Genomic DNA, 27,873 nt, shown 5'->3' on the forward strand with positions numbered 1-27,873 from the left:
TTTCCTCTTCCCTCGTTCCTCTTCCTGCCCCTTCTCAGCGGCTCTCCATCTCTCCCCCTGCCTTTCCTCCCATCTGTTGCTCCTCTTCTCTGTCTTTCTCCTCCCTCTTTCTCTCTCACCCTCTTTTCCATCTGGGCCAGACACAGAGTCCTTTTCCACCTAGTAAAGGATAGGTAGGAGGGCACAATTCAGTCCCATCCAAGACCTCCCCAGGGTTAATATATCCTTTGGCTTGGCCCCCTTAGAGTGAGATACCTGTTTCCTTGGGAATGGGAGATTCTCTGGCTGGTTTAACTGGTTACAGAGGAAGCTCTGGGTCAGAGGAACCACATTTCCAAGGACTCAGCTTGGAACAGGTCTGTGGAGGAGCCAGCCTATCCCACGGCCTCACCCAGATGCTGGAGGCACGCTTATTTATTATGCAGGGGCTTAGAGAAAGGGGGTGGGAGGCTTGGGAGGCAGGACTGGGGTGGATGTGAGAGGAGCTGTGTCCAGGCTTGGAGCTCTGGGTAGCTGTGGGGGCAGCATCATTTCTTGGAGGGCTGTTTTTTTCCAGATGGCCGACTTCTTACTGCCTCTCTTGGCTTTGCTGAGAGTATGCAGAAACACTTCAGGCTGTTTCATTCTAAAAACCAAAATAGAGAGAAGCAAATGCTGGGAAATGGGTGGAGAGAGGTTGTGTGAATGGGGCCCAGAGCCCTGGCCCTCTGCTTTGCACTGTTGAGGCTCTCTGGGTGTTGCTGCAACCTGGGGGGTCCCAGTGGCACCTGTAACCTTTCTAACAAAAACTGTAACAGTTTTGTTTTTCCATTTCATAAGAAATGTGTGATTTTTCACGCTCTTGCAGAATACATAATTCATTTCAGTTAACATGGCCAAGTTAAGGTCTAGGAAGTTTCTCGCAGGGAGACAGTGGGCAGTCTCCACTCATCTCAGACTGATGATGGCCTGGACTGTAGGATTTCACCACAAAAGGCCTCAATGGCCACCACCCAGACCACTGCCAGCAGCTCTGGGGAGCTGAGCAATGCCCAACTGGACATTGTGTTGATTAAATGGGCTAGCTGTCAGGGATGGTTAGAGATGACCCAGGCCCAGGGGGAAGTGACTTGCCCAAGGCCACTTAGCCCCACATGGACTCTGTGGTCTGCAGCAGAGCCAGGGGCTCTGCTATGAGCCATGCCCATTCTGTTTACCACAGGAGGGCCCCTCAGCCCTGGGCCGGGGCAGGGTGGGGGGCACCTACTTCTCAGCTTCAGGGGAGGACTCCTCCATCTGGTCCGCCATGGTCAGTGAGGAGAAGCTTCCTTGGATGTCTTCTGGTATTGTTTTCTTGACTGAGTCAGGGTCTTCCAGGCCCGGGATGTAGGTTGAAATGCTGCAGGGGAGGCAGGGAAGGAAGGGCAACGCTCAGCAGAGCCACAGCCTGAGGGGGCCCTGAGTAAGCAGCCCTCACCTAGCGCTGCCATTTAATGTTCCGGTTCCGAGAGAGAAAAGGACACAGGGCTGCCCCTCACCAGGGTGGGTAAAGGGAGAGTCTGACCCCTGGGGACACAGAGACTCACCGGAGGTCAGCTTCTCTGGCTTCTGTTTAGGGCTGGAGTCACCCTAACTCTGTGCGAGCGACACCTGTGCACCCAGCACTGACCATCGGAAAGGTGTGCAATGGGGCAGGAGGGCTCCATAAAGTGAGCAAGGGAGGGAGGGAGCACAGGATGCCCAGGAAATAAGTCCTTGTGTACAGTGTTAGGGGCTGTGTCCCCCTCCCCAAATTCACATGTAGGGGGAGTCCAAATTCCTGGTACTTCAGATTGTGGCTTTGCTTGTAAATAGGGTCACTGCAGAGGCAATGAGTTAAGATGAAGTCATACCAGAGTAGGGTGGACTTTTAACTCAAAATACCTGGTGTCCTTATAAAAAGGGGGCAGTGTGGACACAAGCACACACACAGGGAGAACGCCATGTGAAGTCTGGGGTAACAATGCTGCCTCAAGCTAAGGAATTACCAGAAGCGAGGAGACCAGCCTGAGCGAGTCCTTCCCTAGCGCCCATGGAAGGAGCATGGCCTGCCCACACCGCCATCTCTGGCCTCCAGAACCATGAGATAATACATTCCAGTTTAAGCCACTCAGTGTGTGAAGCACTGTTACAGCAGTCTTGGGAAACTAATGAGGACAGAGACGGAACAGGCCCTTTTACTCCTCATTTCTTCATATTAATTGAGCCCCTGCTATGTGACTTGCTTGAGGGCAGGGTGTTTCGCGACAAGAGATGAGCAGGGGAGGGGAGACAAGGGCCTCTTCTGTCATTCTGAGAATCCCAGAAAAATAAAAAAGGAAGGTGTGGACCTGGCTGTCTCCCCGGTTCCCTTTGGTCCTGGCTGCAGAGGTGGCAAGAAAGCAGATTCTGGGAGTGGGTCTCCTGAGGCTTCCTGAGCCGAGTGCCCTTGTCCAGCACCCGACCCACCCCGGTCCCCCAGGGTGGGTCATGGCTCAGCATTTGTTAGGAACTCAAAACATAGGTAAATGGAGCAATGGGAGTCCAGCCCAGTGGGGCACCGGAAAAGGACTCCTACGTGACAGCTGCCAATAGCAGGTTACATGACGAGAGAGTCAGGGTGACCAGGATGGCGGGAGCATCAGCGGCGGGAGCATCAGCGGCGTCCCTAAGTGAGACCCTCCACCAGGCCTGGGGCCGTGTTGGCAAATGACACGTACTGACACCTGGGGAGTCCGTCTCCTCCATCCGGCCCCGGGCTGATGGAGAATGGACCTGGTTACCAGAGCAGGCGGGGTGGGCTTTGGAGACCAAAGCAGCCTTCGCCCTGGGAGCTCATTAACTGGGGAAAATAGCCCCTTTTTCTCCCTGCCCCCTCAGCTGCAAAGCACCCACAGAGCATTTCCCCCCACCCCCCACTTTTAAACTGTGGTTAAAAGTACATAACATAAACTTTATCCATTTTTTTGTACACACTTTAGTGGCATTAAGTACATTCACACCGTTGTGCAGCCGTCCCCACCATCCATCTCCAGAACCTTTTCATCGTCCCAAACTGGAACTCTGTCCCCATTAAACGCAAACTCCCCACTGTCCCTCCCTCAGCCCTGGCACCCACCCTCCGACTTTCTGTCTGCTCTGGGGACCTCATGTAAGTGGGATCACGTGGTATTTGTCCTTTTGTGCCTGGTTTATTTCACTGAGCATAATGCCCTCAACGTTCATCCGTGTTGTAGCGTGTCAGAATTTCCTTCCTTTTCCATTACATGCGCAGAGCACATTTTCTTTCTCCATCCATCCACGGACGGGCACTTGGGTTGCTTCTGCTTCTTGGATATTACCGACAGTGCCACTATGGACTTTGAAAGCCCACCTTCAATTCTTTTAGGTGCCTACCCAGAAGTGAAGCTGCTACACCATAATTCTATTTCTTTCCGAGGACCCCCTCCGTACTGTTTTCCAAAGCCGCCGTGCCAGTTTGCATTCCCGCCTGCAGTGCACGTGGCCTCAGGCTCCTCCACATCCTCGCCGAAGCTTGCTATTTTTGGTGCTCCGACAGCAGCCATCCTGATGGGTGTGAAACCATATGTCACTGTGGTTTTGACTTGTGTCCTCTGATGATTAGTGCCCTTTGCTCTTTTTCTTCAGTTTCTGCATCTTTGGAACAGCCAAGCTAAAGCAGGTTGAGGTCTTATTCACTTCCAAATCCCCAATGCCAAGCACGAGGCCGGGCATGCAGGAGTTGCTCAGAAATGGAAGGAATGGCAGGACTGCCACGTTAAAAGCAGGAGCTGCTTCTGGAGAGAGGAGCCTCCCACCACTGGAGGTATATGAGGGGCAGCCGGATGGCCTTGAGGGCCAGTTATCAGTGGACACTCTGTCAACCGGCACTTCCTCAGTCTGACCTGCCCTCTGCTTCCCTGGGATAAAATCAGCTCTAGGTCTTCAATCAGTGAACGTTTCCCAAGGGGGTTCAATGTGCCAGGCTGTGAGCATGAGCAAAGGACACAAACAGAAGGGAGGTGGGCCATGTGATACAGGACACCCAGTCCTCTGGGCTGGCACAGCTTAACACAGAGCTTCCCAACACACTGCCTTCTCCTCCAGGCAGAGTGGTCTCTCCAGCCCTGCATGAATCTCCCCCCGCCCCGCCAGTTGTCCTTGGCCTGGCCTGGCCCCCACCCTCCTGCTCCTTCACAACCAGTCTACTCACTAGCAGGGGCCCCACCCCATTCTCTGATGGGGCTTGGAAGGCCTCAGTGGGGGGCCCCACCTCCCTGGGCAGCCCGGCTCCCCTCCCTGCTCACAGCCCTTGCTTCTCCACGGTGGCCTCACAGACCTCAAGCCCAGATGGATGGCCGTCTCTGTGGCTGGCTCCTCTGAGTGCCGGGTAAGCAGCCCAGCCCTTCTGGATCTGTACTCCGGCTCTGCCCACCTATATTTTCTCCCTCCCACCTCCGCACTTCGAATCCTCCCACGGGAGCTGCATAAAACCAAGCAGCTGAAAGTCTACTCTGGCAAGGAAGAAATGACTCCCACCAAGGGACAGGGAGGACCCCCCTTGCCAGAGCTCTGCTAGCGTCCCTCTTGGAACAGAGGACCCAGAAATGAAAACGCTAACACTCCAGGACCTATGGCTCCCTTGGGCTGCACCGATAGCTCTGACTTCTAAGTTACTTTTTTCAGCATAACGGACTATCATGCTGGGGCTTCCAACATCCACTGACCATAAACCTTCCACAACTAAAAGTAAACATTTGTTCATTTTCCTCCCAAACCCCTGCTTGGTGGCTGAGCCTACTGCAAACTCCCACTCTGTCATCTCTCCCCATCTAGGGCACAAATGATCAGTCAGGCTTCCATGAACACATCTAAGTTGCATATTTAGGGAAAAAGTGGACAGGCCAAACATAGAGGTCTGCCCTTTAGGCCCACCACCACTTACTGGGTGTGGCCGAGCAAGCAGCTGCCTGAGCCCCATCTATCCATCTAGTTCTCGAGGACATCAAGAGATCTCACCCAGTGTCTTCCTTGAAGTTAGGTATTCTAGGCTGATAGCGTGTCTCACTACTATTCTAGTTACCCTGCTGGAAGAGGAATCGGGCCAGCGGGTGGCTTTAGAACGTGTCCCAAATTTCTTTGACATTCCTCCCGTCAAGAGGTGTAGTGTCATTTCCCTCCTGTGAATGTGGGCCGGCCCTAGGGAGTCACATGGAGTGGACGGTGATGACATACATGACTTATGAGGCCAAGCCATATAAGGCAACCCAGTCCCCACCTGGCTGTGTCTCAGGATGCTCGCTTTTGGAACCCAGCTGCCATATCTGAGGAGGCCCAGGCCACATGGAGAAGCCATGTGTAATTGTCACGGCTGAAAGCCTCCACGGACCACCTGACTTGAGTGAGCAAGACTTTGGGATGATTCCAGCCCGTCAACTTCTGATTGCAACCACATGAGAGACCCTAAGCAAGCACTACCTAGCTGAACCCGGTTGGCCCCCAAACTGCCAGAGATGGTAATAAACAACGGTTGTGTGGTTTTACACCACTAAACTTGAGGTAGTTTGTTCCACAGATAGAGATAAAGGAACTGTTGTTATGGCAACATTTTCTTGTAGAATTCCACTCTTTTTTCTCTAAGTGCTTTCAAACTGCCAACCTAATAGGCCATTCTGGAATTAAGAGGAGTTCTACTGGTTTATAGTCTCCGGAATCCTCCCCTTTCCACTTCCAAAAACCTAGACTCTGTGTGTGTGTGTGTGTGTGTGTGTGTGTGTGTGTGTGTGTGTGGTTTGCTGATTCTTTCTCCATCATTCCTCAAAAAATTATTGAAAACCATTGTAAGTATTAAGTCCTTTTAGAACCCGTGCATATAACAAATTAAGAACCTGGAATTCATTTTAGTAATAATAATGACAGCACTAACAGCTATAATTTGTAACCTCTCAATAAATGTTAGTGATGTACCAGAACTTCACACACACTGGCTCATCTAATTCTCACAACCCCATACAGTGGAAACTATGTTTGTTCTTGCTTTGCAGGCAAAGAAGCTGAGGCAGAGAGAAAGTAAGTGGTCCTTTGAGGGACAGTGGAAGTCAAATAAGAGCTACATCTTTTTGTAACTAGTTTTTGGCATCCCCATCTACCATACCCCTAAGCACCCCATCTGTTAAATGTTTCTGAAAATGCCTTTGCTTGCTGTCTCTGACACCTTCCAGTGGTCTCAGTTCATCTTCAGTGTGGGCCTTCTGGATAGCGTCCTCCCCAACCCCCTTCTGTCTTTGGTGTATTTCTTTCTTGAGCCCAAGCAGACCCAGAGCCTCCGTTTCCCTTTCTCCCTGGAACTGTCATTGAGCTGGTCTTGAATAACCTCCAAGCCCTCCTTGAGTCTCAGGCCTTGGGGTCTCAGTGACTTTCCTCTCTGCACCTGCCAGCATCTGCCTTCCTGATGTCCACAGGCTCCTTGGGATCCTGCCTTCTCTACTAAGCTGTCCAGGATGCTGGGGTCAGGGCCTGACCTCTACCAGATCCTCCTAGAGGAACCTCTATAGGGTCAGGCAGACACACTGGCATGGCCCCAACTCAGTGCACTGGGGAGAAATTGGCGTCAGGACTCCTAGAAAGCGGAGAGGCCTGGTGGGAGTGGGGTGGGGTTGCTGTCCCAACTCCATGCGGTAGGGGCACAGTCAAAGGCAAGCCCATGTGCTAGGCAGGCGTATGCTTTTTATGTGTGTTTGCTCATCACTTTCTGGTTTATATGGCACTTCAGCAAACATGCCTTCATTACATCCTCACAACAACCCCGGGAGGTGGGAATTATCACCCTCATTTTAAAGGTGAGGATAATGAGGATTAGGGAGGCTAATGGTTCCCCAGCTTATAAAGAGCAGAATTGAGGCTTTCTCTTCCTCTTGGAACTCCTGACCCAGTAAATCTTTCACTGCATTTTCACAGGCATTCCAGAACCCACTGCCAGCTCTTAACACAGCCTCCAGCAATGTCATAAACCCCATGCTCCTTCCCTGGACCAGGCTGCATGCTTCTGGAACCAAGAGACCTATGTATGCTCATCTCACCCTAGCTGGGCCTAGGAGTCACTCCATAGATGGATGTCACCTGGTTGAAAAGCCTATGCTCAGTGGCCAAGAGGCAGCCTTAAGCCAGCACCACCCCATTCCCTTTACAAGGGACTGAACTCACCTCATGAGGGACCCTTGACTACATGGCCCTGCTGGTAAACAGAGAAGCAGGACTGGGATCGCACTGAGGATGGGGTAGGGTGTCATAGGGCGAAAGGCAGGGATGTCACTAGGACCCCCACCCAAACCTGTCTCCATTATTTTCCCCCACAGAAATTGGCACTGTGCACATCATCCTGTGTCCCTCTTTCTCCAAGAGGGCACTTTCCCCTGACCTGTGTCCCAACAGCGTGGCCTCATTCCTCCTTGCCACCTGTGAAGTCTTCCGTCTTGCTGCCAGCTTCTGTCCCTAATAGTGTCTCTTCCATAGCAAGGTCTCCTCCCACCCCGTCCTTGCCCTGCACCCCAAGTTTTTCCTGTTTTACCTAAATTTGTAGTTGTCTGGCAGGAAGTAGCCCATCTTGCAGTCTTGTCGAGCCTGGAAGATCTGTTTCAGCAGATTCTGCCTGCTATAGCCATATCCATTCAAAATGCGGCCTCCAAAAAGGAGTTTTCCCCCAGCAAACATCTGTCAACACATAGGAAGGAAACAGCAGAAGGGCACTGAATCTCAGGATGGTGCCATGGGCCTCAGAGCCTGTGCCAGAATTCAGGCCTTTCTTTGATGGTTTCGGGCAAAGGGTATTACCCTCCCCAAGTCGCCCAGTGAGGTGTGGCTGAGCCTGTTCCCCATCAAGGTCTCCCAAGTCAGAGGGCAGCCCCACCATCCCAGCCTTTGCCCTCTGCTGGCCCACCTGCTCAGAGGTCACCTCACACACAAGGGCTCCAGAGCCCTGGGGCCTGAAGGGTTTTTTCCTGCTCAGAGGGACCCACTCCACCCTCCTACAGCTGACTGGCCCACTTATCCATATGCATTGATCAGCTGGCCCCATGGGATGGGAGCTCTTGAGGGTAGGGATCTTGTCCTATGGCTCTCTGAACCCCCACTCTCTACATGTCAGTCTCCAGCAAATAGACACCTGTCCAAAGATTTCTGTGCAAAGATATCCATTAGAGTGCTATTTGTCATGGCCCACTGCCCAAACAAAAAGGAGATAATGTAAATGTTCAACAAAAGGATCACAGGTAGAGAAATCAAATGACTGATTCTCATGCAGTGATTAAAAAATTACAATTAAAAAAGCAAGACTCCAGAGGCACCTGGCTGGCTCAGTCAGTTAAGCATTGGGCTCTTGATTTCAATTCAGGTTATGATCTCACAGTTCATGAGATTGAGTCCTGCATCAGGCTCTATGCTGGCAGTGAGGAGCCTGCTTGGGATTCTCTCTCTCCCTCTCTCTCTGCCCCACCCCACTTGTTCTCTCTCCCTCTTCAAAATAAAAATTTTTAAAAAACATTTAAAAAAAGCAGGACCCCAAAATCAGAAAAATCCAGGGGCCAAAATGTTAGCATGGGCATGCCCCAGGGCTTCCAATAGTGCTGGATCCAGCAGCTGCCCAGTACATCCTCATTGTGTGAACAAATGAGACAATCTGGGTAATACGGGGAAGCAATTATTTTCTAAATTTTTTCAATAAATATACATATATTTTTACAATGCCCTGCTTTTAGTAAAAAGTTATTTAAAAACAGAAAAAGAGAATTTGGTTCTCCAGGTTAGGTGTCCCTCACTCCCTTGAGTCTTCTGGGATGAGGGACGCATGGGGTCAGGCTGCAAACGGGAGACTGGGCTGCAGCCCTGGCTCCATGTGATGGGTGACTCTCAGTCAGGCCTTCTGCCTCAGAGCCCACAGACCCTCTCTCCTTTCCCCTCCCATATCTGTGATTCCACAAGGGTAGGGGCTATGGGGGACTAGGTTGGCAGTAGTTGGTGGTGAGCCCCCCACCGGGCCCCAGCTCACCAGAACCATCCCCTGCACCACAGCATACTTCTTCACCAGCAGTGGTGGGTTCTTCTGCAGGGCACTGTCCAGGTCATACCGTAGCAGGCGGTAGGGGTCATGCCGGCACTTCCAACAGAGAAATAAGTGCCCATCAATCCTATGCCAAGAGGACGCACTCAGATTGCAGAATTCTTAGCCAGGCCAAGTTCCCATGGAATCCTGGAGCCCCTCAACATCCCCTCCCAACTCCTGTTCAACAGGCTGTTCAGCCTCCACAAGCACACCTACCATGACCATTGCCAAAGGATGCCATCTAGGCATCTGGGTTCCTCTAGGGCCTTCTGCTTGTGAAAGCTGTCATGGAGATGACTGTGCCCTACCACTTGACAGCCACTAGCCCCACACTCTAGGGTCTGCAGGACTTGACTGTTCCCTTTGCCTGGGAGAAGCCCTGTGGGAGATTTGGAGGTGTACTGTGTTCCTGGGTGTACCTATTTTCAGGATTCCTCCACCCTCTGCCCCCCTGCCCCTCTGGACAACCCCTGTCAGTGCCAGGACCTGAATCAAACCTACATCTCAAGGTGGGACCTGGGCAATCCAAAGTAAAGCTGGTCTCTTTCCCCTCCTTTCTGGATGCTACAAATCCATTAATATGGCTAATGTATGATGTTTTCTGGTTTGATCTGCCTTTTATTCCAGGTGCCTCTAACTGTCCTACATGACATTTCAATTTATTTTTTTCCGGAGAGAGAGGGGAAGTAAGTGTGCACAAGCAGGGGAGGAGCAGAGAGAGAGAGGAAGAGAGAGAATCTCAAGCAGGCTCCAAGGCCAGCATAGAGCCTGATGCAGGGCTCAATCTCAGGACTGTGAGACCATGACCTGAGCTGAAATCAAGAGACAGACACTTAACAGACTGAGCCCCCCAGGCACCCCTGATGTTTCTACTTAAAATTTGAAACCCAGGGGTGCTTGGGTGGCTCAGTTGGTTAGGCATCTGACTCTAGCTCAGCTTATGATCTCATGGTTCGTGACTTTGAGCCCTGCTTCAGGGTCTCCACTCTCAGGACAGTGCCTGCTTCAGATCCTCTGTCCACCCCCCTCTCTTGCCCCTCCCCTGCTCACTCTTGCTCTCTGTTTCAAAAATAAATAAACATAAAAAAAAAGTGAAACCCAGAACTGTATCTGGTATTTTAGCTTTCAGAGCAAGACGTTAGGGAACATTTCTACCTTAACCAAACACACTGGAATGGTGGAATCAGAGGCACTGTGACATCTGACACCTCCTTCCAGAATTGTCCTCTGCACCCCTCAAAACCCACTATCTACTCCTCCATTGGCCTCAACCACCTGAGGTCAGGCCCGGTCCCCATTCGCACTTCTCACAGCTGGGCTGGACCGCCATGCATCCTACATTTATGAATAATTATTAATAAACCATTAATAGCCCCAAGGTAATTAAATGTCACCTCTAAGGTCCTATGGGGGCAGGGATCATATCTGTCTATGCATGGATCATTGCAGGGCAGGAACTCAGTAAGTTTTCACTAAATCTATGTAAATTGGGGTTGGCTCCAGGAAACATACATGGCTTTGATGTATGTGACTAGTAAAAAGCCTTCTGGTGTCTGATCAGACTGGTTCCAATGCCAAGCTCCTGGCACTAGCTGGGTAGGCTCATGGGGTCAGGAGGCTGCACCCCTGGGAGCAAAGCTGGAGAAGGTATCCCCAGGACAAACACAAAAACTTAGACTTTGTGTCTGCAGCAAAGGGAGAAAGGGCAGACAGCAGACCAGAGAGGGCATGGGGCCAAGAGGATTTGAAGGAAGTTACTAGATGAACATGAAGCTCATGTGCTCACGTGGCATCCTCTGCTCCAGTGGGGGTGGGGATGTGGCCACCCTTGAACTGTGCTAACCCTGCCAGAGATGGCTACTGACTGAGGATGATGATGAGACTCAGGAAGGACCCTGCAGCCAGGATGGGGAGAAGGTGGTTGAGAAAGTGGTTCCATGTACCCCTGACTAACAGACCCTTGAACAGGGACCTCAAGCACCCCTTTCCCTGCTTCTTCCGGGAACATTCACCCACCTGCTCAAACCGTCTCATCCTGGGAGACTCTCCCTGATCTCTGGAGGTGACAGGGCCTGCTCCCAGCTCCTGCAAATTGGAACTGGCCTTTCATGGCCCTGTTCAGGAGTGCTATATGTGCTCCCCACCATGCTGGGAGCCTCCCTGGGGCTTGGCACAGGGCCCGTGCACAGTAGGTACTTGGCTACAGTCTGTGAATATTCTTGAGCCCTGGGTACCCAGTGGTGAGCCCATCTCTGCTCTAAGTACTTACATACCAATATACAACCACAGCTACGGTCAGTGCCCTGGATGAAAATGGCAGGAAAAATCTTGAATGCAGACAAAGCACCCACATAAATGTGGTGACTTTCATCTCAGGACAGGAGGATGAGTCACAGAGAGTAGAGGGGGCAAAACGTGGCAGAAAGTGTGTGGAAGAGTGTGTACAAAGGCCTGGAGGAGAAAAGGAAGTAAAAGAAGGCCTATGTGCTGAGGTCGAAGGACAGCCTCTCAGCCAGATGCTCAGCCAGTCCTAGCCTCCCTGTGGGGGGTCCTCCCCCCAGGTTCCTGATGCCTGGACCCTGGGGCCTCCTCAGCTGGGCCCAAGACCAACCTGGATGCAGGGTGAGGCACGGCCCTGCTGCCGGTGGCTGTAGAGTGTGTCCAGCATCCACTGGAGCTGTGCGGTACTGGTGGGGTTCTGGCTTGAGACTATCCCGAACACCAGTACCTGGCTGGGGTCGCGGGGCGCAGACAGGAAGCGCTCCAGCTCCACATCGGTTACCAGGGGTGCCTTCACCAGGCACTTGCAGCCAGCCCTAATGTCTTCCTTGTGAATGAGCTTCCGCAGCACCAGCGGGCAGTCAGAGGGCGAGGCTGCCCACCTGGTGGGGCTGCGCACCTCTTGGGCCTTCCCCCTACAATGAGAAACAAGTGGGCCAGTGCTCAGTGGGCAGGGCTCAGGTCCTTGCCCCACTAGCACCTGCTGGTGCAGCACCACCTTGGATGGTGTGTGTGTCCCTAACCTCTGTGTTCTTCAGTTTCCTCAGGTGCAAAACTTGTGACTCCTTCACCCATCCAACAAAAACTTTGGAGTCATCCTGAACCCTCTTCTTTCTCTGACACCCACACTCCATCCAACCCATCAGTAAGCCTGTCTGCTCTACATTCAAGAACGATCTAGAATCCATCCGCTTTCCTGCCCTCCTACTCCTACTGACACGGCACAAGCTGCCATCATTTCTTGCCTGGATGACTACAAGGGCCTTCTAATGGTGCTCTTCCTTCTCCCCTGACCCCTCTTCAATCTATTCTGCACACACCAGACTGGGGAATCCTGGTTCCTGTTAGAACCTAAGTCACGTTATGTCACTACTTTCTGAAACCCTCCAGTGGAGGAAAGTGGAATATATAGAAACTGCTATATTTTGATAAGAAAGTATTGTGTTTTAACTTACTCATTTACTACCCTCCACTCCCCAGCTTGGTGGTATTCATGGGGATGGCAGCCCATGTTCCTGGTGTGGTTTGCTGATACCAGAGATGGTAATATGAACTTTGCTCTCAAGGAACTGTGGTTGGGTGGTTTGATGTGTCTGGAGGTTCCCTGAAGGATTGGCTAATGGCTTGCCTTTGTATTTCCCACCTTGGAATTTTCTCCTGGACAGCATCTCTCAAAGTATTTGGAAGGAAATATATCAGATACAACCTCCTGGTGCAAGGTAACACACAAGCACACAGTACACAAACCAAAAAGCTTGGGAATAAGAGGCTGGGGAAAAAATTCATGAGGGAATAAAGACTTTGGAAGGTTCCACATACACTAGGGAATCTAAAGGGACACATGCATGCCCAGGGTTGGAACCATGTTTAGAAAAAGCCTGAGAACATCCTAGATTTTCACCCCTGGCAGATCTTTGGGCTCCACACAAGTGGGAAGTGAAGGACAAAGTAGAGATGTAAAGAGCCTGGCTAAAAGCACTAAAGGAGTGTACATCAACATAGTTAATCTGCAATGATAGGAGGATTGTTGTCACTGTTTTTGTTGTTGTTGTTGTTGTTGTTGTTGTTGTTGTTGTTGTTGTTTTGGCTCTAGGTATTTAAGGAAGTTTGTCAAATTTTTCTAGCTGACTACTAAGCTAACCAGAGACCTTATGAATAGATATGATCACACATAGAACAGAATAGATATGATCACACATGACAAAGAATATAGTCTTTATAAAAGTAGTCTAGAAAAGTCTCTAAACAAACAACTACAAACTATGAGTAGCAAAAACAAACCATGGAAAGGGAGGAATTTTGATTTCTAGAATTACCACAGTATAATACTAAAAATATTCAGTTTTGAACAAAAAGTTATGAAGACCTAAAGAGAAACAAGAAAATATTTCTCATTCACATGAAAAAAGAAATAAAGAAAAACTATCCCTGAGGAAATCCAGCTATTGGACTTACTAGGCAAAGATTTTTAAATTAACTGTCCTAATTATGCTCAAAGTACTAAGGAAAGCAGGAATGAAGAACTAAAGGAAACCAGGACAACAACGTCCACCAAACAGAAAATATCAATGTAGAAATGGAAAGTATAAAAGAAATCAATTAGAAACTTTAGAGTTGAAAAGTACAATAAATGAAATAAAAAATTCAACAGTGGATCTGAACAGGCCAAAAAAAAAAAAAAAGAATCAGCAAACTTGAAGACAGGCCAAGTGTGATTATCCAGTCTGAGGAATAGAAAGAAAAAAAATGAAGAAAAATTAATAGAACCTCAGTTACACGTGAGACACCATTGAGAATACCAATATATACACAATGCAAATTCCAGAAGGATAAAAAAGAAAGGAGCAGAAAGAGTATTTGAAGGAATAATTGCCAAGAGAGTCTTCAACTTTGACAGATCTCTAACAAGCTCAACAAATCTCTAGGTAAGATAAATTCAAAGAGATCCACAGTGAGACACATAATTGTTGAAAGACAAAGACAAAGAGTATCTTGAAAGCAACAGAAGTATTTCATCACAAGAAGGATCCTCAGTAAGATTAACAGCCAATTTCTCATCAAAAATAATGGAGGCCAGAAGGCAGTGGAATTACATATTTAAAATGCTAAAAGAAAAAAAAACTTTCCAATAAAGAATTCTATATTAAGCGAATTTTCCTTCAAAAATAAAAGAGAAATCAAGACATTCCAAGATAAACAAAAGTTGAGGAAGTTTGTCACCAGTAGGCCTGCTGCAAAAGAAATGCTAAAGTATCCTTTAGATTGAAATGAAGAATACTAGGCTGTAATTTCAAACTATATAAAGAAATAAAAAACACTGTAAAGGTAACTACATTAAGTAAATATAAACCCACATTATTATATTTTCAATTTGTAACTCCTGTTTTTTTCTATATGATTTAAAAGACAAATACATAAAACAATAATTATAAAACTATGTTAATTGGGCACACTATGCATAAAGATGTCATTTTTGACAACAACAATGTGGCAGGGAGTATGGATCTGTATAGAAGAGATTTTGTAACTTTTGAAGCTAAGTTGGTATTAATTCAAGCTAGATTGTTATTGTAATTCCCAGACTAACCACTAAAAAATAACTAAAAACTACACAGAAAAGGAAGTAAGAAGGAAATAAAACTGTGTGTATTATTTAGGGCTCTCCAGAGAAACAGAACTAATAGGATATATGTAGATATATATCATAGAAAAGTTATTACAGGAGCTGGTTCATGTGATTATAGATGCCAAGAAGTCCCACAGTCTGGTGTCTACAAGCTGGAGATCCAGAAAATCTAGTATTAAAATTCAATCTGAGTCCAAAAACCCAAGAAACGGTACCAACAGTGAAATTCCTAGTCCAAGGCCAAAGGCATAAGAAGTAAGGCTTCTGTGTAAGTCCTAGAGTCCAAAGGCCCAAAAACCAGGAGCTCTGATGTCTGAGGGCAGGAAGAAATAGACTTTTCAGCTCAAGAAAATAAAGAAGGAATTCACCTTTGCTTTTTTGTTTTATTCAGGCCCTCAGTGGATTGGATGATGTCCACCCACATTGGTAAAGATGGATCTCTTTACCAGTCTACTAAATCAAATGCTAATCTCTTCCAGGAACACCTTCACAGACACACCCCAAAATAATATTTTCCCCTTAGCCTAGTCAAGTTGAAACAAAATTAAGCATCACACCATATACCAACATACATAAAAATAAGAAACAAAAACAGGGGCGCCTGGGTGGCGCAGTCGGTTAAGCGTCCGACTTCAGCCAGGTCACGATCTCGCGGCCCGTGAGTTCGAGCCCCGCGTCGGGCTCTGGGCTGATGGCTCAGAGCCTGGAGCCTGTTTCCGATTCTGTGTCTCCCTCTCTCTCTGCCCCTCCCCCGTTCATGCTCTGTCTCTCTCTGTCCCAAAAATAAATAAACGTTGAAAAAAAATTAAAAAAAAATAAGAAACAAAAACAAAAGTCAACAATGGAGGAATTGAGGAACAAAAACTAAAAGATTTTAGAAAACCAATTAACAAAATGGAAGAAGTAAGTCATTAATTGTAATTACTTTTAAATGTAAATGGATGAAAATCTTCAACAAAACTCAAAGACTGACAGAATAGAAAAGAAAACAAAAAAACAAAAAACCCTATGACCCAATAATATGATCTCTACAGGAGACCCATTTTAGAATCAAAGATACAACTGGGTTGCAAGTAAAAGGATGGAAATAAACTCCAAGCAAATAGTAACCATAAATGAACAGGAGTAGCTAAACTGATAAGAGACAAAAATAATACTTTAAGTAAAAAATGATTTCAGGAGACAAATGAGGTATTAGACATTAAGAACAGGGTCACTCTCACTAGAAATATATATTTCTATATATATATATATATATATGCAGTGAATATATATGCAGTATGACAACACAGTCTAAATATATGAAGCAAAAACTGACAGAACTGAAGGGAGAAACAAAATTCTACTCTAATAGTTGGGTATTTCAACACCCTATTTTCAATAATTGACAGAACAACTAAAAAAAGACAAAAAAGAAAATAGACAACTTAAAGAACACTGTAAACCAACTAACCAAAGAGACATATGTAGATCATTTACCTTAACTACAGAAGAATATATATTCTTCTCAAGTGCACAGGGAACATTTTCCAGGGTAAACTATATATATTCACCCATCAAAAAGTCCCAATAAGTTAAAAAAAATGAAATCATAGAAGATATTTTCTCCAATAAGAATGGAATGAAATTAGAAATCAGTAACAGAAGGAAATTTGGAAAAATCATAAATATGTGGAAATTAAGCAACACATTAAACAATCAATGGATCAAAGAAGGAATCACAAGAAAAATGAGAAAATACTTTGACATTAATGAAAACAAAACAACCCAAAATACTAAAACTTACGGGATACATTGAGAAGAGTACTCAAATAGAGATATATAGCATTAAAAGAGAAGAAAGAGCTCAAATCAATAACCTAACTGAAATTTACATTAGAAAAACAAGAGCAATCTAAACTCAAAGCTAGTAGAAGGAAAGAAATAATTCTCAGTAGGTAAAGAAAATAGAAAATAGAAAGCAATATAGAGAAACAACTAAAAAATGTTTGTTTCTCTGAAAAGATCAACAGAATTCATTAATCTTAGTTGGATGTAGGAAAAGTAGAGAAGACTGAAATTGCTAAAATAAAATATGAAAGTGGGACATTATTACTGATCTTAAAGAACTAAAAAGGAGTATAAGAAGTCACTGTGAACTGTACACCAACAAATTAGATAACCTAAATGAGGGGCAACAGGGTAGCTCAGTAAGTTGAGTGTCTGACTCTTGATTTAGGCTCAGGTCATGATCCCAGCGTTGTGGGATCGAGTTCCATGCTAAATGTGAAACCTGCTTGGGATTTTCTCTCTCTTCCCCTCTGCCCCTTTCCCCCACTGATGCTCTTTCCCCTAGACCACTTTCTTACACCATTCACAAAAATAAACTCAAAATGGATAAAGGACCTGAATGTGAGACAGGAAACCATCAAAACCCTAGAGGAGAAAGCAGGAAAAGACCTCTCTGACTTCAGTCGTAGCAATTTCTTACTTGACACATCCCCAAAGGCAAGGGAATTAAAATCAAAAATGAACTACTGGGTCCTTATGAAGATAAAACCTTCTGCACAGCAAAGGAAACAACCAACAAAACTAAAAGGCAACCAACGGAATTGGAAAAGATATTTGCAAATGACATATTGGACAAAGGACTAGTATCCAAAATCTATAAAGAGCTCACCAAACTCCATACCCGAAAAACAAATAACCCAGTGAAGAAATGGGCAGAAAACATGAATAGACACTTCTCTAAAGAAGACATCCAGATGGCCAACATGCACATGAAAAGATGCTCAACGTCGCTCCTCATCAGGGAAATACAAATCAAAACCACACTCAGATATCACCTCACGCCAGTCAGAGTGGCCAAAATGAACAAATCAGGAGACTAGATGCTGGAGAGGATGCGGAGAAACGGGAACACTCTTGCACTGTTGGTGGGAATGCAAATTGGTGCAGCCACTCTGGAAAACAGTGTGGAGGTTCCTCAAAAATTAAAAGTAGACCTACCCTATGACCCAGCAATAGCACTGGTAGGAATTTACCCAAGGGATACAGGAGTACTGATGCATAGGGGCACTTGTACCCCAATGTTTATAGCAGCACTCTTAACAGTAGCCAAATTATGGAAAGAGCCTAAATGTCCATCAACTGATGAATGGATAAAGAAATTGTGGTTTATATACACAATGGAGTACTACGTGGCAATGAGAAAGAATGAAATATGGCCCTTTGTAGCAATGTGGATGGAACTGGAGAGTGTTATGCTAAGTGAAATAAGCCATACAGAGAAAGACAGATACCATATGTTTTCACTCTTCTGTGGATCCTGAGAAACTTAACAGAAACCCATGGGTGAGGGGAAGAAAAAAAAAAAGAGGTTAGAGTGGGAGAGAGCCAAAGCATAAGAGACTGTTAAAAACTGAGAACAAACTGAGGGTTGATGGGGGGTGGGAGGGAGGGAAGGGTGGGTGATGGGTAGTGAAGAGGGCACCTTTTGGGATGAGCACTGGGTGTTGTATGGAAACCAATTTGAAAATAAATTTCATATATTGAAAAAAAAAGAATCATGAACTTGAAAAAATATATATTAAAAAATATATAAATATATTATATATTAAAATATATAACATATTAATATATATTATATTATAATATTAATAATATATTATTAATATATCTTAATATATTAAAATATATAATATACAATATATATTAATATATTATAATATTAATATAATATATAATATAAATATATTAATATATAATGATATGTACTATATAATATAAAATATATGCTAATATATAATTATATTATTATATATAATACATATTAATATATAATATAGAATATATATGTTAATTAGAAAAACTAAATGAAATGGATAAATTCCTAGAAACACACAAACTGCCAAAAATTACTGAAGAAGAAATATAAAATCTGAATAAGCCTCTAACAAGTAAAAAGATTGAATTAGTAATAAAAAAAACTTTCCGACAAAGAAAAGCCCAGGACCAGATGGTTTCACTTTTGATTTCTACCAAACACTTGGGTAACTAACACCAATTGTTTTCAAATTCATCTAAAAAATAGATCAGGAAAGAACACTTCATAACTCATTCTATGAGGCCAACATTACCCTGATACCTGAGCCAAAGACAATATAAGAAAAGAAAAATATAGATGGATATTCATTATGAATATAGATGCAAAAATTCTCAATAAAATAAATCCTAGTGAACCAAATCCAGCAGCATATTAAAAGGATTATACACCATGACTAAGAGATTTTCCCAAGGAACATAAGGGCGGTTCAACATACGAAAATCAACCAGGGTGATACATATCCTTAATAAAAAATGGAGGTTAAAAAAAATGCAACATCTTCTCAGTTTATGGAGGAAAAAAACATTTGACAATCGCAACACCCTTTCATGAATGTTGATAAAAGCACTCAACAAGCTAGGATTAGAAGGGAACTTCCTCAATATGATAAAAGGCATTTACAAAATACTCACCACTAACATCATACCCAATGGTAAAAGACTGAAAGCCTTACCTCTTAGAGATCAGGAGTAAGACAAGGATGCCCACTTTCACCATTTTTAAAAATGTTTATTTATTTGAGAGAGAGAGAGAGAGAGAGAGAGAGAGCAAGGAGTGGCAGAGAGAGAGTGAAACAGAGGATCCAAAGAGAGCTACATGCTGACAGCAGAGAGCCCAATAAGGGGCTCAACCCCATAAACTGTGAGATCATGACCTGAGCCAAAGTTGGCTGTTTTAACTGACTAAGCCACCCAGGTGCCTAAACCATTTATATTCAACACTGTACTAGAAGTTCTCTAGCTAGAGCAATTAGGCAAGAAAAATAAATAAAAGCCATCTAAATTGGAAAGAAGGAGTAAAACTATTTCTATTCACAGATAATATGAATTGTATTTGGAACATCCTAAAGAACACACACACACACACACACACACACACACACACACACAAAGAGTTAATAAATTCAGCAAATTTCAGGATAAAAGATTAACAGGCAGAAATCAGTTATATTTCTATACACTAGCAAAGAACAATTTGAAAAGGAAATTTAGAAAATATTTTCATTTATAATAGAACCAAAAAGGAGAAAATACTAAGAAATAAACGTAACCAAGAAAGTAAAAGACTTTCACAGTGAATATTACAAAACATTGAAAGAAATTTTAAAAGATGTAAATAAATGGAAGATATCACATGTTCCTGTGTTGGAAGAATTAAAATTGTTAAACTGGCAATACTACTCCAAATGACCTGAAGATTTGATGTGCTTCCTATCAAAATTTCAACCGCCTTTCTTGCAGAAATGGAAGCGCCAACCCTGAAATTCATATGGAATTGTTGAGGGGCCATGAATAGCTGCAACTACTTTGAAGAAGAAGAACAAAGTTGGAGGACTCACAAATCTTGATTTCAAAACTTACTACAAAGCTACAGTAATCAAACCAGTGTGATATAATGACAGACATATAGACCATTAGAATAGAATACAGAGCACAGAAATAAACCCTTACATATATGGTCAAATGATTTTTAAATAAGGGTGTCAAGACCATTCAATAGGGAAAAGACATTTTCTTTTTAACAGATGGTGTTGGCAAAGCTGGATTTCCACATGCAAAAGATGAATTTGGACCCTTACCTAACACTTCATACAAAAATGAACTAAAAATGGTTCAAGAACCTAAAATAATATAATTCTTAGAAAAAACACTGGAGAAAAGCTTTACAACATTGGGTTTGGCAATGATTTCAAGGATATGACAACAAAGCCACAGGTAACATAAGAAAAAATACACAGATTGCACTTCAGGAAAACAAAAAATTTGTGCATCAAAAGATACTATCCATAGAGTAAAAAAACAACCCACAGAATGGGAAAATATTTGCAAATTATATAACTGATAAGAGATTAATACCTAGAATATTTAAAGAACTAAAATCAAAATAACAAACACCTGATTAAAAATGGGGAAAGAACTTGAAGAGCCATTTCTTAAAAGAAAGATATGCAAATGGCCAACAAGCACATGAAAAAATGCTCAACATCACTCATCATCAGGGAAATACAAATAAAAAGCACAATGAGATACCACCTCACACCTGTCAGAATGGCTAACATCAACAACTCAGGCAACAACAGATGTTGGCAAGGATGTGGAGAAAGAGGTTCTCTCTTGCACTGCTGGTGGGAATGCAAACTGGGGCAGCCACTCTGGAAAACAGTATGGAGATTCCTCAAAAAATGAAAAATAGAACTACCTTACAACCCAGCAGTTGGACTACTAGCCATTTATCCATGGGATACAGGTGTGCTGTTTTGAAGGGACACATGCACCCCAATGTTTATAGCAGCACTATCGACAATAGCCAAAGTATGGAAAGAGCCCAAATGTCCATCAATGGATGAATGGATAAAGAAGAGGTGGTACATATACACAAAGGAGTATTACTCAGCAATCCAAAAGAATGAAATCTTGCCATTTGCAACTATGTGGATGGAACTAGAAGGTATTACGCTAAGTGAAACTAGTCAGTCAGAGAAAGATAAATATCATATGACTTCACTCATATGAAGACTTTAAGACACAGAACAGATGAACACAAGGGAAGGGAAGCAAAAATAATATAAAAACAGGGAGGGGGACAAAACATAAGAGACTCTTAAATATGGAGAACAAACAGGGTTACTGGAGGGGTTGTGGGAGGAGGGATGGGCTAAACGGGTAAGGGGCATTAAGGAATCTACTCCTGAAATCATTGTTGCATTATATGTTAACTAACTTGGATGTAAATTTTAAAAAATTAATAAAAATAAATAATAAATAAATAAAATAAATAAAACACACCCAGGGCAAGCTAAATGTAGACTATCTTGACATAGATATTTGAAATAACTAAGTAAATTTGAGGTGTCCTTCATTACAAAAGTATGAACAATTAATCCTTGCTTCCCAATGATGTCAGTAATGTATAGTTCTATAACAACTCTTGTTAACTATTTTTATTTTTTTCTTGTTAACTATTTTTAAAACTGCATGATTGTACATAGCATTAGCGCTTATATAAAGCAATTAATAAATTTATACTAAATACCTACCCCCCCCAAAAAACATCTATGAGACATCACCTCACACTTAGGATAGCTACTATCAAAAAAAAGAGAAAACAGGGGCGCCTGGGTGGCGCAGTCGGTTAAGCGTCCGACTTCAGCCAGGTCACGATCTCGCGGTCCGTGAGTTCGAGCCCCGCGTCAGGCTCTGGGCTGATGGCTCAGAGCCTGGAGCCTGTTTCCGATTCTGTGTCTCCCTCTCTCTCTGCTCCTCCCCCGTTCATGCTCTGTCTCTCTCTGTCCCAAAAAATAAATAAACGTTGAAAAAAAAAATTTAAAAAAAAAAAAAAAAAAGAGAAAACAGCAAGTGTTGGCAAGGATGTGGAGAAATTGGAAACTTTGTGTGCTGTTGGTATGAATGTAAAGTGGTACAGCCACTGTGGGAAACTATATGGTGTTTCCTCAAAAACAAGAGACAACTTCGGGGTGCATGGGTGGCTCTGTCAGTTAAGCATCCAACTTCGGCTCATGATCTCAGCTGACAGATGACAGCTCAGAGCCTGGCGCCTGCTTCAGATTCTGTGTCTTCCTCTCTCTCTGCCTTTCCCCCACGTACACTCTTTCTCTCAAAACTAAATAAACATTAAAAATGTTTAAAAAAAAAGAGATAATTTCCATATAATCCAGCAAATGCATTATGGGCATTCACCCAAAAGAATGTAAAACAGTTCTCAAAGAAATATTTGTACACCCATCTTCATAGCAGCATTACTCACAATAGCTAATACGTGGAAGTAACCCACGTGTCTATCAACAGATAAATGAATAAACAAAATGTGGTCTATATATACAATGGAATACTATTCAACCCTTAAAAGGAAAAAAATTGTGACACACACTACAACATGGATAAACCTGGAAGACATTATGCTAAGTAAAATGAGCTACTCACTAAAAGACAAATACTGTATGATTCTACTTATTTAAGGGACTTAGAGTAATCGAAGTCATAAAAACAAAGTAGAATGGTGGTTGCCAGGGGCTGAGGGAGAGGAAATGGGTGGTCAGTGTTTAATGGGAACAGAGTTTCAGTTTTACAAGATGAAGAGAGTTCTGGATATGGACAGTGGTGATGGTCTCATAACATGAATGTATTTAATACCACTGAAATATACACTTAAATATGACCAGGATGATAAATTTTATGTTATGTGTATTTTACCACAACATAAAGTTGAAAAAGAAATTATAAAATTACGCTTGACTTCACTGACAATAAAATAAGTATGGAAGATGTAGAGTAGGAGGACCCTAAGTTCACCCGTCTCATAAATACAATTAGGTTAACACCTATATCAGTGTAAATGTCCCAGAAAACAACCCAAAACCTGGCAGAATAGACTCTCTACAGCTAAATATAAAGAAGAGGCCACATCAAAGAAGATAGGAAGAGTGAAAACACAGTCAGGAACTAAATGGACCTGGAGGATTGTGCTGGAAGGGAGGGATACTGCAGGGGAGGAGAGGGGAAAGAAATAGACCCTCACATCAGGCACCCCAGTCATGCGGAAACTGCACAGGGAAGACAAATCCCCATAATGTTTGGCTTTGAAAACCAGAGGGGCCAAATTTTGTGAGTTCTTACGATCAGAGGGCTTAACATCTGGAACTTTAAAAATCAGTGGGATTTTCAAAACTCTGAGAGGGCAATAGGAAATTGAGTCCCTGCCCTTAAACAGCACAAACAGCCCCATGGAGATACAGCATAGAAGCAGCAGTTTGAAAACTGCCGGAGGTATACAGGAAGAAGATCTGTTTACTAATCTCAGAGCATGTGCTGAAGGGGCAGGATCATTGGGAGAGTTCTCTAGGAACCAAGAGCTGGCAGGTGCCATTTCCCTCCCCTACGCCCTAGCCTAGACACGTAGATACCTGCAACGAGTGCAGTGCTGAAATTCGCTACTTACTTGCTAACAGGGCACCCTATCCCCACACACTTCTGTGGATCCACCCCCTCCAACCTGGCAGGCCATGGCTTCCAGAAGCTGTAGGTCCCTTCCCACAGCAAATCTTCTTAGACCCTGTTAACACCACCTGCCCTGCTTCTGTATTCTCCTTCAGACACCACCCCCCACTCCCATATGCCCTTAGATGGAGCCCATCCAGAGTGATGCCACAAGCCTGGCAGCATGCAAGCTGCTCCAACAGGGACCAGTACCACTCCAAAGTGACACCTGCCCCAGGGAATGGGGAAGATAACCACTGACACCAGTCCAACTGTGGCCCAGCAGAGGCCTGGGAGCAGACATCTGGTCTATGTAGGCTCTGCCCACCAACAAAACTTCTCAGGGAAGAACACAGGAAAAGCACTCTGTATATTGGTGCTACTGCATCTCTGGAAAATGCCTGGCCTGACTCAACTCAAACCTCAAACTGGAAGCCTCAGACTAACCCATTAACAACACAGGAAACAAGCCCTGCCCACAACAGGTAGAGAGAGCCATTGCTGATAACTGAAGGCAAAAGTGACTCAGCCACAATGGCAGGGTACACAGAACACACATAGGAGACACCCCTGAAGCACCAGTTCTAGGGAACAGGGGACACTGCACAGCAGGGCACTACAGGACCTCTTCTTCATAAGGCCACTACTTTCAAGAGCAGGAGATATAGCTGAATTCATAACACATGTAACAGACACAGAGTCAGGCAAAGCGAAGAGATGGAGGAATATGTCCCAAATGAAAGAACAGGACAAAATCACAGCAAGAGACCTAAATGAAATGGAGATGAGTAATATACCTGATAAAAAACTTAAAGTAATCACCTACAAGATACTAATTTCAGACCTAAAGACACATACAGATTAAAAGTGAAGGGATGGAGAAGAATTTATCATACAAAAGGAAGTGAAAAGAAAGCTAGTGTAGCAATACTTATATCAGACAAGGTAGACTTTAAAACAAAGACTGTAACAAAAGACCAAGAAGGACACTATCTAATTAATCCTAAAAGGAACACTCCAACAAGAATATATCACTGTAAATATTTATTCACCCACATGGGAGCACCCAAATACATAAAAGCAACTAATAACAAATATACAAAAAGTAATCAATAGTAATACAGTAATAGTAGGGGATGACTTTAACACCCCATTTACATCAATGAACAGATCATCCAAATGGAAAATCAACAAGGAAATAGCGGCTTTGAGTGACACACTAGACCAGATGGATCTAACAGATATATTCAGAACATTTCATCCTAAAATGGCAGACTATATATTCTTTTCAAGTGTACATGGAACATTCTCCAGAATAGATTACATATTATGTCACAAAACAAGTCTCAACAAATAAAAAATATTGAAACCATACCATGTATCTCTTCTGATCACAACACTGTAAAACTAGAAATCAACCACAAGAAAAAATCTGGAAAGGCCACAAATATGTGAAGGTTAAATAACATGCATTAAACAATGAATGTGCCAACTGAGAAATCAAAGAGGAAATTAAAATATGTGGAAACAAATGAAAATGAAAACACAATGGTACAAAATCTGGGATGCAGCAAAAGCAGCTCTAAGAAGAAAGTATATAGCAATACAAGCCTACCTTGAGAAGCAAGAAAAATCTCAAATAACCTAAACTTACACCTAAAGGAGTAGTAAAAGAAGAACAAAGAAAACCCAAACCAGTAGAAGGAAAGAAATTATAAAGATTAGAGTGAAATAAACAAAACAGAAACTAAAAAAACAATACAACAGATCAATGAAAGCAGAAGCTGGGCTCTTTGAAAAGATAAACTTGATAAACCTTCAGCGAGACTCATCAAAACAAAACAGAACAAAAAACAGAGAAAGACAAGACTCAAATAGACAAAATCAGAAATGAAAGAGGAAAGAATAACAACCAGCACCACAGCAATACAAAGGATTAAAAGAGAATATTATGAAAAACTATATGCCAACCAATTGGACAACCTAGAAGAAATGGACAAATTGCTAGAAACATATAGCCTCCCAAAACTGAATCAGAAAGAAATAGAAAATTTGAACAGATCACTTATGGAAAAAAATTGAATCAGTAATCAAAAAGTTCCTAGCAGGGGCACCTGGGTGGCTCAGTCAGTTAAATCTACTGTTGATCTCAGCTCAGGTCATGATCTCATGGTTCTTGGGATTGAGCCCTGTATCGGGCTATGCACTGACAGTCTAGAGCCTGCTTAGGATTCTCCCTCTCTTTCTCTCTCTCACTCTCTCTCTCTCTCTGCCCCTCTTCTACACGCGTGTACAAGTTCATCCTCTCTCTCTCTCTCTCAAAGTAAATAAACGTTAAAAATAAAAAAGCTCCCCGCAAACAAAAGTCCAGGACCAGATGGCTTCACAGGTGAATTCTGCCAAACATTAAAAGAAGAAAAAATAGAGAAAAAGGAAAGATGTTCCAAATTTATTCTATGAGGTCAGCATAACCTTGATACCAAAACCAGATAAAGACACTACAAAAAAAAAAAAAAAACACAACTACAGGCCACTATCTCTGATAAATATAGATACAAAATCCTCAACAAAACATTAGCAAACTGAATCCAACAATATATTAAAAAATCATTCACCACAATAAAGTCATATTGTGGGATGCAAGGGTGGCTCAATATTCACAAATCAATCAACATGATATAGCACATCAACAAGACAAAGGATAAAAACCATATGATCATTTCAATATATGCAGAAAAAACATTTGACAAAGTACAACATCCATCCGTGATAAAAAGAAAATCTTCAACAAAGTAGATTTAGAGAAGCATACCTCAACATAATAAAGATCACATATGAAAAACCCACTGCAAACATCATACTCACTGGGGAAAAACTGAGAACTTTTCCTGTAAGGTCAGGAACAAGATGAGCTTGTACAATCTCACCACTTCTATTCAACACAGTACTCGAAGACAACAAAAAGAAATAAAAGGCATACAAGTTGGTAAGAAAGAAGTAAAACTTCCACTATTTGCAGATGGCATGATGCTATTATACAGAAAAACCTAAAGACTCCACCAAAAAAGCAACTAGAATTGATGCATGAATTCAGTAAGGTCTCAGGATACAAAGTTAACATACAGATATTCATTGCATTTCTATACACTAATAATGAAATAGAAGAGAGAGAAATCAAGAAAACAATCCCATTTACAATTGCACCAAAAATAATAAAAAACCTAATAATTAATTTAACCAACAAACACTTGTACTCTGAAAACTATAAAATACTGATGAAAGAAATGGAAGCTAATACAAAAAAAAGGGAAAGCTATTCCATTCTCATGGACTGCAAGAACAAATACTGTTAAAATGCCCATACCACTCAAAGCAATCTACATATTTAATGCAATCCCTATCAAAATGTCAATGGCATTTTCACAGAACTAGAATAAATAATCCTAAAATTTGTATGGAACCACAAAAGACCCCGAATAGCCAAAGCAATCTTTAAAACAACAACAACAACAAAACAAACAACCGGAGGTATCACAATTCCAGACTTCAAAATATATTACAAAGCTGCAATAATCAAAACAGTATGGTACTGGCACAAAAACAGACACATAGATCAATGGAACATATTAGAGAGCCCAGAAATAAAACCACAATTATATGGTCAATTAATCTTCAACAAAAGAGGCAAGAATATGCAATGGGAAAAAGACAGTCTCTTCAAAAAATGATGTTGGGAAAACTGGACAGCTACATGCAAAAGAATGAAACTGGACCACTTCTTACACCATACACAAAATAAACTCAAAGTGGATTAAGGATCTAAATATGACACCTGAGACCATAAAAATCCTAGAAGGGAGCACAGGCAGTAAATTCTCTGACACTGGCCATAACAACCTTTTTCTAGACACGTCTCCCAAGGCCAAGGGAAAGGAAAGCAAAAATAAACTATTGGGATTACATCAAAATAAAAAAAGCTTTTGCGAAGCCAAGGGAACAATCAAAACTAAAAGACAACCTATTGAATGGGAGAAGATATTTGCAAATGGCATATCCAATAAAGGGTTAATGTCCA

At 43.2% G+C, this 27,873-nt stretch overlaps 1 protein-coding gene across 2 annotated transcripts in view; it reads right to left on the reverse strand.

Moving 5' to 3' along the window:
* Positions 1-398: 398 nt before the first annotated feature.
* The window catches only part of CA2H3orf20 (chromosome A2 C3orf20 homolog), a 105,408-nt gene continuing 77,933 nt past the window's right edge, over positions 399-27,873 (reverse strand). For both annotated transcript variants that reach the window (XM_043588213.1, XM_043588212.1), the window contains exons 14-18: positions 11,706-12,009; positions 9,041-9,148; positions 7,565-7,707; positions 1,247-1,378; positions 399-625 (exon numbers count right to left, since the gene is read on the reverse strand). In XM_043588213.1, the coding sequence (XP_043444148.1) occupies positions 430-625; positions 1,247-1,378; positions 7,565-7,707; positions 9,041-9,148; positions 11,706-12,009 (883 nt within the window). In that variant the 3' untranslated portion in view covers positions 399-429. The remainder of the gene's footprint in view (positions 626-1,246; positions 1,379-7,564; positions 7,708-9,040; positions 9,149-11,705; positions 12,010-27,873) is intronic.

The sequence above is a fragment of the Prionailurus bengalensis genome, chromosome A2, assembly GCF_016509475.1.
Source record: "Prionailurus bengalensis isolate Pbe53 chromosome A2, Fcat_Pben_1.1_paternal_pri, whole genome shotgun sequence".
Taxonomy (NCBI): domain Eukaryota; kingdom Metazoa; phylum Chordata; class Mammalia; order Carnivora; family Felidae; genus Prionailurus; species Prionailurus bengalensis.